Genomic DNA, 11,193 nt, shown 5'->3' on the forward strand with positions numbered 1-11,193 from the left:
AAGATTGACTCTAGCCTGTGATTTTCACTTTCAATTAGCGGTCTGTCCTTGGATGTCTCCTCATCTTTGCCTTGTGAGGTCTCATAATCTCTTTTACTTGCTCCCATGAGCACTGAAGGAACCAGACTTTATTTTGTGAGACAGAGTCTCACTTTGTCACCCAGGCTGGAGTGCAGTGGTGCAATCTTGGATCACTGCAACCTCCACCTCCCAGGCTCAAACAATCCTCCCACCTCAGCCTCCCAAGTAGCTGGGACCATAGGCACATGCCACCACGCCTGGCTAATTTTTGTATTTTTGTGTAGAGACAAGCTTTCACCATGTTGGCCAGGCTGGTCTCAAACGCCTGACCTCAAGTGATCCTCCTGCCTCGGCCTCCCAAAGTGCTGGGATTACAGGGGTGAGCCACCGTGCCCAGTCTAGACGTTATTTTATAGCTGATCTTCATAGGATTGGCTTGGATGCTTTCTCAGGTCCTACACAGGTAGATCGAATGAATCAGCACATGTTTAGTTACAAGTGGCAGAAAACCCAACACAAACTGGCTTGATCAAATAAAGGGGCTGAGCACAGTGTGTGGTGGTTCACACCTGTAATCCTAGCACTTTGGGAGGTTGAGACGGGCAGATCACTTGAGGTCAGGAGTTTGAGACCAGCCTGGCCTACAGTGAAATTACTTCTCTACTAAAAATACAAAAATTAGCCAGGTGTGTTCGTGCCTGCCTGTAATCCCAGCTACTTGGGAGGCTGAGGCATGAGAATCGCTTGAACCCAGGAGAGGGAGGTTGCAGTGAGCAGAGATCATGCCACTGCAGGCTGGATGACAGAGTGAGACGTTGTCTCAAAAAAAAAAAAATAAAATAAATAAAAAGGGAATTGATTGATTCCCATAACTGGAAAGTTCAGGGGTAGTGTTCAGGTACAGCTGGATCCAGGATCTTTAACACTCTTGGTGGGAATCTGTTTCTTATCATGTTTTTGAACTTTGCTTTTCTTTGAGAGACAGGCTCTATTCCTGCATGTGGTAGGTTCCAGCAGATCCTTGTGTATATCCTTCTAAGTTCAAGTCCAGAGTAAAGAAAGCTCTTCTCCTAATGCTCCACTCAAAATTTGGTTCTGGTTGACTCTGGTTAAATCACATGTCCTATCCAGAACCAGTGACTGCAGCTAGGCTAAGGTATGAATTGAATTTCATCACTCCTGGAACTCGGTGCAGTTAGCTTTGACTGAACCACATGAAGTAGGAATACAAGAGAGGTGGTTCTCCAGAGGAAGTCATGAATGATGAATAGCCACTGCTAGAATTATGAAGACCTATGCATCAGCCCCCTTAAATCAAGGCTTAGTTTAAAATATTTTGACACCAAAGCATTTTGTGTGTTACTCTCTGGAATTGAAGAGTAAACATTGGAATTGAAGGGGTAAACATATTTCTGTAGGACCATAGAGGAAGAAAAAATCATTTTGGCTGAAACGTCATGAAGAAGGTGACATTTGAGTTGACACTGCCCCTCCCCCCCCAAAAAAAAGGATGGCTGCACTTGGAAGTGCAGAAGGGCATTTCAGATGAAAGGACGGGTTTGAACAAAGGCAAAGAGACAGGAAATTATAAGGTTTTGTTGCGAGGTTGTGGAAAGGCCAGGTGTGGTGGCTCATGCCTGTAATCCCAGCACTTTGGGATCTCGAGGTGGGTAGATCACTCGAGGTCAGGAGTTCGAGACTAGCCTGGGCAACATGGTGAAACCCTGTCTCTACAAAAAATACAAAAAGCCAGATGTGATGATGTGCACCTGTAATTCTAGCTACTTGGGTGGCTGAAACACGAGAATTGCTTGAACCTGGGGAGGCGGAGGTTGCATGAGCTGAGAGTGTGCCACTGCACTCCAGTCTGGGTGACAGAGCAAGACTCCATCTCCAAAAAGAGAAAAAAAAAAAAAAGAAAGAAAGAAAGAAAAGAAAAAGAAACGTTGTGGAAAAAGATACTGGAAAAGTTTCGATCTTGATGCAGAAGAAGTTGTATGTCCAAAGTGTCTGAAGGTCATAAGAGTGACTGAAGGAACTAAGCAGCAGACACAGACACAGGACACAAGTGCCTTTAATATTGGTGAAGGATATAAGAGATTCATTGCCTGAAGACACCTCCGCAGTAGGGGACATACTCAGTTGAAGTAGCATCTTAAGGACATTAACTTGGATGCAGAGGCCAGGATGGTTTGGGGTGGGGATTCCTGAGGAGTAGGATGGGAGATCAGTCAGAAGACTACAGCAACAGCTTATTAATCCCCTCAGGCCTGGGGACCTCGATCATTCCTGGAGAGTTTATCTTTTATTCTTACTATATTTTTTAGGCTGAATCCATTTTGCAAGGGTTCCTGGATGATTCAGGATACAATATCCAGGACCTGAAGAGCTTTCATTTGGTAGGACTTGGTGCAACCCTGTGTGCTATAAACATAACTGAAATCCCACTTATAAAGATCTCAGAATTCAGGTAACTAAAATATGAATGTGCAAAATGGCAAATGGGTTAATCCATCCATCCATCCATCCATCCATCCATCCATCCATCCATCCATCCATCCATCCATCCATCCATCCATCTAGATATTCCACCTCCTGACACTTGGCACCTTTCTGGGCTAAAATCCCACTGGGCTAATAGGATAAGCTGGATCTGCTCTGCCTGCTGAGCCTACCTAACTTCTGCACATTATGTGTGTGTGTGTGTGTGTGTGTGTGTGTGTGTGTGGGGTGTGTTTGTTGGTTTGGTTTTGGCTGAAGAGTCCAAACTCAGATTATATCCCTCCCTCTTTAACCACTACCAGGGTGGTAGTGGCCAGAATTGGGACCCTGCTCTGCAGCACGCATGTCTTGGCTGAGTTTAAGAGGAAGGCTGAAGTCGTGTTTGGGGATCCCACTGAGTGGACCAGTCCTGTCTTGCAGGAGCTTGGGACCATTGCAGGTAAGACTCACCCTGAGCATGCCTTTCTCTCCCTTTCCAAACTTAAATGTGGGGACACAAAATAAAACATGATCCTTGGCCACGTGTAGCAAACGTCAGTGGCATTACAGTAGAACCTATATTTCATGATTTGAAGTTGCAGAGGGTGAGTCTGCAAATCTGCTTTTAAAACAAGCTCTCTTGGAGATCCTTGTGTACACTAAAGTTTGGAAAACCACTAGTTTAGAATGTGATTTAATTGACCCCTAAGTAGTTTTATACAAAATTTGAAAGTGTGTAAATTGAAGTTCCTTCTGGGCATGCGTTTCACTGTAGGAGGCCAATCAGGGCTAATGTGACCCACATTTTTTTTTTTCCTGAGTTGATGAAGGAACTTGATTCCCCAGTGTGATTTCCAGGGCCTTTTGTAAGGAATGATGCTTGCCTAGAACACTCAGATCTGAGCATTATGAAGCACCATTAATAAAACAAGCGGAGTTCTGATGGCTTGAACTAAACCCCTGTGATTCCTTTTTCTCCCCAGCTGGATTAACTAAGGCAGAGCTCCGGATGCTTGACAAAGATTTGATGCCATATTTCCAGCCATCAGCAATAAAATGCCTTCCTGATGAGATATTCAAAGTAGGTGCTCAGTTCTTCAAGGAGAAAGGGGAGCTTGACCCCATTTCAAATCACACAGGGAAACAGATCATGGGCCTTAGAATTTAGAGACTTGTGGCCAGACTCTGCTGATGGGGTCAGGGGAGATCTATATGAGTTTAGGTGTTTTTGAAAAATACTTTTTCTTAAAATTACATATGTGTTTTAATTATATTTATTTTTATGGTCACCTTCTCTTCTTCTAGCAGGTGGTACTGATTTTCTATTTATGGTGGTATGAGGTTCATAAACCCTTACGAAAACCCTTGGGGACAGATATAGTTCAGAATTGAGAATTTCTCAGATTTTAAAAAGATTATCCTGTACATTTACTGTATGTAACTTCATACCCCCAGCAGTGCCTGGGGAAGCACCTTGTAAGCAAACACATTAGTATTTCTGTGAAGAAATCTGTGAGAAGCCACACTAATTGGAATAAATAGAGATTATAAATAAATAGCCTCACATCACTTCAGGTCAAGTTTTGCTGATAAATAAGTTTGACTTAAACTTTGGGGGAAAACTTTCAGTTTTCAGATTATTTTTGGACTTCAGAATTGCAGATGAGGGATTGTGGACCTTTCAATATTTCCTTTTAAAATACAATTAAATAAAAATATTTTAGTTGATTTAGGTCAGGCACGGTGGTTCACGCCTGTAATCCCAACACTTTGGGAGGCTGAGACAGGCCAATCACCTGAGGTCAGGAGTTCAAGACCAGCCTGGCCAACATGGTGAAACCCCATCTCTATGAAAAATACAACGTTAACTGGGCGTGGTGTTGGATGCCTGTAATCCCAGCTACTTGGGAGGCTGAGGCAGGAGAATTGCTTGAACCAGGGAGACAGAGGTTGCAGTGAGCTGAGACCACACCATTGCACTCCAGCCTGGGCAACAAGAGTGAAACTCCATCTCTCTCTCTCTCTCTCTGTGTATATATATATATATGTATTTTTTTCTCTCTCTATATATTTTTAGTTGGTTTAAAGAAAAATATTAGGAAAATCACAAGAGGACAGGTGAAAAACTACTATGGAAAAAATTGAGAGGGTGGAATTGGATCAGTTGAAGTAAGGGAAGCAGGGTATCTAATGACAGGTCCTTTTTTTTCTGTCTGTGTACAAGATTAGGGGAGTATTTGGTGGGAATAGTCTGCTCTGATGAGCAGGCAGTGACCCTGGTGTTCCTGTTTGCTGGGTAATGTGGGAATACATTTTGTCCACCACTTCTGGATAAAACACACAAATCAGGCTCAACAAACTCCCCTGGTGCCACATCACTTGTTCATTTCAAGAAAGATAGCCGACCTTCAATCATTTCAGCACCTCGGACAGTTCCGAGCACATTGCAGGCATAATAGCTGTCTGAGGGCAATAAATAGCAGTCCTTAAGGCCATTGAGCAAATACTTGTTTCCCCTCTGGGGCAGTCTGCATGGGACAAGCAGCCTGGTCTTGGATGCTGGCATTTTGCTAAGCACTTTCTCTTGGTCTTGTTTGGAGTGCTGTTGTGCTGCTTCTTTGTACAGGTATTTATCTATTCCAGAAATCCCTACCAATCACCTACATTGTGGCAGGCTCCAGGGTAGGTGCACCTAAGGATGCACAGGTGAAGGGGTTATCACACAGTGCCTTCAGGGGCCTGAAAGGTAACACAAGGTGCAGTAGGCTGGGTAGAGACCGAAGTGAACTGGAGAGCCCTGTCTAAATGTGGAGGCTGCTTCTCATCCCTAGCACATTCATGCAGTGTGGCCACGTGGGCCCAGGATTGCTGAATTTTCCTTTTTACTTTTTTCAAGAAGAAGTCAGAAATCTTCATTTTCATATGGAATCGCTTGATAATTAAATGTTGGCAGCCAATCTGAATTTATTTTTGAAAACACAGTGCTGCAGGCCTAGAGATTCAATCTGGCCTGTGGGTCGCAAGTCAGCAACATTGATAAAAGAGATAATTTTTAGAATACAGACTCTGTGTTAATGGTATATGGAAGCCAAGAAAGCACCTATGTGCCCACCCCACCGTGTGTGTGTGTGTGTGTGTGTGTGTGTGTAGTGAGAGGAGAGGAGGTGATGCTGAATTTTAATTTTTTTGAGACAAAGTCTTACTCTGTTGCCCAGGCTGTGCACTGGCACAGTGACGGCTCACTGCACCCTTGATCCTCTGGGCTCAAGCAATCCTCTCACGTCAGCCTAAGTAACTAGGACTGCACATTTGGCTAATTAAGAAAAACTTTTTGTAGAGATGAGGATCTCATTGTGTTGCTCAGGCTGATCTCGAACTCCTGGGCCTGTTAATCATTCCTTCTCAGCCTCCTAAAGTGCTGGGATGGTAGGCATGAGCCACGGCGCTTGACCGACCAGATGCTGAATCTTTGAGGACAGCTAGTGATGAAGAAGAAACAGTGTTCCAGGCAGAAGGAGGTGCACAGAAAGGTGCTGCCTCTCGGGAACTGTAAATATTGGCACTCACTCTCCTGGAGTGAAGAATGCCAGGTGTGAGGCTGGAGAGGTGGGCAGAGTTTTTTCCAGGAGCCTGAACTGTGTTCTGGAATGGGGTGCCTGGAAGGGCTTTACGCAGAGGGATATGATTCCAGGGAAGTACCTACCTGGACAAAAGAGGAGGAGAGGGTGACTGACAGGAGAGGAAGGGATAAGGGAGCATAAGCATCTTTCCCAGATTGTTCAGGGCCTTTAGAAAATAAACACGATTATGTAGAGTCCCCTTTATAAGAGCAGCATCCTGCCATCCCAACGTATTCCAGTCCCATCGGAACGAGTCACCAAGTCCTTTGATCTGAAAGTGACTTCAGAAGACACCTTCTTCACAGTCTTTGAAGACATAGCCTGGCCAGCAGAATTTCCTACTCATGTTGTCCATGGCAGATATCACCAATAGATGACTGCATTTTGCCTCCGTGGAGCCCTCACAGAGCTCATCACATGGTGCTCAGGCAGTCAAACCAAAGGATCAGAATCAGTCAGCAGAGGAGATGAGTTCTCTGTGCTGTCTCACATTTATCCCCAAAGCCCAAGGAGGCTGTGTAATTTTTCCAAGGTGACACAGCAAGCATGTGGCAGAGCAGGAGCTCAAATTCAGGCCTCTGGTCTTTAAGACCTGTGTTTCCCCCTCCACATCAGTGTTTCAGGAGGTGGAAGACTTGAAGCACTGGGAAGCTGGCTTGCATTGCATTAAACAACATTGCCACATAGGGAGGAAATCATGCCTCTCTTTTCAACTCTCTGTTAGTACTTCTAATTACCTCAAGGAAGAAGTGTCAATTTAACACCTATATAGTACATTTTATATTCTCTCTCTCTCTCTTTTTTTTTTTTTTTTTAAGAGGCCATGGGTTCAGATATTGTTGGCGGACAAATCTAGCTAGGATTCAACAATATTGTTTTATCTTTGTTTTGCGGCTCCTATTTAATGCTTGCTTATGGCAAGTCTGCGGCTTTCCATTTTTGGAAATTTCCATTTTAAAATTTCTATTTTTAAATGCATTTATTTTGGTAGTGCAAGAGTGATCTAATTTTAAGGAAACATCTTAAAGAGGACCACACATGATACACACAAGGAGATGACAAAGTTGTGCGCATCCTGTGCCGGACGCCCGAGGTGTGGGAAATCCGGGGAGGGGCCCCGTGTGAAGGTGCTGCCCCTTTGCCTCCCGCAGGAGCTGTCCGCGGAGCAGATCGCCTCCCTGGGCCCAGAGAACGCCGCGGCGGTGACCCACGCCCAGCGCCGGCGGCTCAGTCCGCTGCAGCTGCAGAGCCTCCAGCAGGCGCTAGATGGCGCCAAGACTCACTCCTGGCAAGACGCGCCCGCTAGCGCCGGTCCCACTAGGACCTCATCCTCGCGTTCTCCCGCAGGTGAGCAGAGCCGCCCTCTGCCCCGTGTCCCAGCCTCACTTTCCTTCCCTGTCCTCCCTGTCAGGCCTGGGGTGGGAAGATTCTTAAGATTCAGAGCGGGGTCTCTGACAGTCACTGGGGATTCTGCCCTCAGTGAAAAACCCAAAGTTCCTATCAAGCTTCCCTACCAAGTTTCAGGATTAATGATTCTCAACTATGGCTGCACTTGGGTGGTGGGCATTAAAAATCTTCCAGTTCCCCGGCCCCTACCCAGAACGAATCCCATCAGAATTTCAGGACTAAATTCATTTTAGCGGCTCCTTTGCAAACTCCCTCCTCACTATCCAATAATAATTAACTACTATTATTATTATTATTATTTTGACTCAGAGTCTCGCCCTGTCGCCCAGGCTGGAATGCAGTGCCACGATCTCGGCTCACTGCAACCTCCACCTCCCAGGCTCAAGCGATCCTCCCACCTCAGCCTCCCAAGTAGCTAGGATTACAGGTGTGTGCCACACACCTGGTTAATTTTTGTATTTTTAGTAGAGATGGGGTTTCACCATGTTGGCCAGGCTGGTCTTGAACTCCCGACCTCAGGTGATCTGCCCACCTCAGCCTCCCAAAGTGTTGGGATTACAGGTATGAGCCACCAAGCCTGGCCTTGTCCAATATTAACTAATTCAATCCATGTTTACTGGGCACCTGCTATGTTCCAAGTCTGCCGTAGGGGCTGGGAATACAGAGGTGAGCAAGATAGATAAGGCCCTCTTGTAAATGAAGAAGATATTTCAAATCTGACAAGACCAGGGAGGGTGATAATGACTAAGGGCTGAGCTAAGATAGAGAAGCCTCCCCAGGGAGTGGCATTGGATCCTGGGAACACAGCCTTCTTTCCTTTTTCTCCCCCATGCCTTTCTTACATCTCTCCCCCTTTCTCCTTCACTTTCTCACTTCTTTGTGATGCCTTCTGTTCTTAACACCACATTAGGACCATGCTTTGGGGAGATAGCTTCTAACAAGCCAGAGATGTCCCCTGCCCTCATTGAACTCTCAGTGCAGCCTGGCGGGGAGGGAAGACATGTGTCCTGGTGAGCACAAGGCAGTTGCTGGGTGCTGAGAGGGGGAACACACAGGGAACACACATGGGTCAGGAAACCTCCTAAAGTCAGTGATGTCTCAGGTGAGACACAAGGTGAGAAGAAGATGGACTTAGCGAGGTGGACAGTGTCCCAGGAGTAGGTACCGGCATGGACAAGTACCCAGAGAAGACAGAGGACTTGGTGCTTGACTAAAACCTCCACTCTAGCTTTTCCTGACTTGAATGTCTCCCTACCCTGCCTTCACACAGGGATGGTGAATTGGGGTATTCCCCATTTCTGCAGCCACAGTGGCCAGAGGTGGCACTTGAATACACAAACCATGCCTTTTAATGAATTATATTATTACTTTAAAATACTTTTCGTTGAGGCTTGTCACATTGGCTCATGCCCGTAATCCTAGCACTTTGGGAGGCCGAGGCGGGTGGATCACCTGAGGTCGGGAGTTTGAGACCAGCTTGGCCAACATGGTGAAACCCTGTCTCTACTACAAATACAAAAATTAGCTGGGTCTGGTGGTGGGCACCTATAATCGCAGCTACTCGGGAGGCTGAGGCAGGAGAATTGCTTGAACACTCGGGGCGGAGGTTGCAGTGAGCTGAGGTCCTGCCAGTTCACTCCAGCCTGGGCAAAAGAGCAAAACTCCATCTCAAAACAACAACAACAACAACAACAACAACATTTTCATTGAAATATGATATGCATATATTTAAAAGTTATTTGTAAATGTTATAGCGTTTTACACAAATAGATAATATGCACAATGGATAATGCACAGGGTTCCAAATATATAAAGTCTGAAAGGCATGTAGTGAAACCTTTTCCTCCATCCTGGGTCCCCCAGCCACCCAGTTCCCTCTCCAGAGGCAACCAATGTTACCAGCTTCTTATGTATTTGTCCAGAGATATTCTATGCATACATAGCAAATCAAATATAGATGATCTCTGCACTTTTCACAAAAGCTTATTATACACCTTGTTCTGCACCTTGCATTTTTCACCTAACAATACACTTTGGAGGAAATTCTGTATCTGTGCACAGGAGCTGTGCCATTGTTGGTTTTATGGCTATGCCATAACTGTATTCAACCAGGGGTCTGTAGATGGTCCTTTCAGTTTTTTTTTTTTTTTTTTTTTTTTTGCTGTTATGAATAATGCTGCAGTTCCTGACCTGATATAATTTGCATCTGTGCAAATATGTCTGTAGGATAAACTCTTTAAAGTGAGATTGCTAGATCACAGGGTCTGCATTTATAATTTTGATGGATGTTGGTCGGGCGTGGCGGCTCATGCCTGTAATCTCAGTATTTTGGGAGGCCGAGGCAGGCAGATAACTTGGGGTCAGAAATTTGAGATGAAGCTGGCCAACATGGTGAAACCCCGTCTCTACTAAAAATGCAAAAATTAGCCAGGTGTGGTGGCACGTGCCTTAGTCCCAGTTACTAGGGAAGCTGAGGCAGGGAAATTGCTTGAATCTGGGAGGCGGAGGCTACAGTGAGCCGAGATGGTGCCATTGCACTCCGTCCTGGGTGACAGAGCGAGACTCTATCTGAATTTTTTTTTTAATGGATGTTGTCAAATCCCCTGCAGAAAGGTGTGACGGGTTTTCCCTTGAAACAGCAGTGTCAGAAAGTGATGAGGGTGCCTTACAAAGATGTCCCCTGCATGTCCCTGGCTGGGCAAGATCCTGGATGCCCCTCCTTCATTCACCCCAAAGGCCTAAGTGAGGGCTGCCATTGGGTGAACCCTTCCTATGGATCAGAGCCCTAATCTTTTGTTTCCTAAACTTGCTTAATGTCAGAATCACCTGGGAGAGATGCTTAAAATACAAATTCCTGGGCCTCCTGGCAGACTTGCTAAATCAGAATCTCCAGGGGATCCTGGAATTGGTGTTTTTAACAAGCTCCCTAGTACATGCTGACTGACACAATCTCATTTAATTCTCACTCCCCCACCTCTCCTTCTCTTTGAGGGTCATTGTTCCCATTTAAGAGATGAACAAATCAAGGCTCTGCATCAAGTGGTCCCAGAGAGAGACTCGGGGAGTTGGACAAGACATGTCTACCTGCTTGCTGCTGGGACTTCATGTGTACTCTTACTTTGTGTTTGCTTTTAGGAGCTCCCCTGTCGTGGGATCTTTGGCTTGGTTGTCCTCTGCTGGTTCTAATGGCTAAGTTTCTGTGGTGAGTGGCCTGAGCACATCGTCCTGTGTTGCCCCAAGCAGCTGGCCAACGCGTGTAGAGACACAATGCTTCAGACGGTGGGAGACCCTTCCCTAGATCCAGACCCTCATCTAGGGCAAGGAGACCCCGGGGCCATGATGGTGAAAATGCATCCAAACTGAAAAATAATTATTAAAAATGATCTTGCAAATTATTTTTAATTTTTTTAAATTTTAATTTTCGTGAGTACATAGTAGGTATATATATTTATGGGGTACATGAGATGTTTTAATACAGGCATGCGATGTGTAATAATCACATCATGTAAAATGGGGTATCCATCACCTCAAGCCTTTATCCTTTGTGTTATAAACAACCCAATTATACTCTTTCAGTTATTTTTAAATGTACAATTAAATTACTATTGACTATAGGGCCGGGCACAGTGGCTCACACCTGTAATCCCAGCACTGTGGGAGGCCG

At 45.4% G+C, this 11,193-nt stretch overlaps 1 protein-coding gene across 3 annotated transcripts in view; it reads left to right on the plus strand.

Annotated features, from left to right (window-relative positions):
- Positions 1-10,924, plus strand: part of OTOA (otoancorin) — an 80,798-nt gene extending 69,874 nt beyond the window's left edge. For all 3 annotated transcript variants that reach the window (XM_011987924.1, XM_011987925.1, XM_011987926.1), the window contains 5 exons: positions 2,349-2,491; positions 2,826-2,962; positions 3,486-3,583; positions 7,274-7,469; positions 10,665-10,924. In XM_011987924.1, the coding sequence (XP_011843314.1) occupies positions 2,349-2,491; positions 2,826-2,962; positions 3,486-3,583; positions 7,274-7,469; positions 10,665-10,735 (645 nt within the window). In that variant the 3' untranslated portion in view covers positions 10,736-10,924. The remainder of the gene's footprint in view (positions 1-2,348; positions 2,492-2,825; positions 2,963-3,485; positions 3,584-7,273; positions 7,470-10,664) is intronic.
- Positions 10,925-11,193: the final 269 nt, after the last annotated feature.

Source organism: Mandrillus leucophaeus, unplaced genomic scaffold, assembly GCF_000951045.1.
Source record: "Mandrillus leucophaeus isolate KB7577 unplaced genomic scaffold, Mleu.le_1.0 Scaffold32, whole genome shotgun sequence".
NCBI lineage: Eukaryota > Metazoa > Chordata > Mammalia > Primates > Cercopithecidae > Mandrillus > Mandrillus leucophaeus.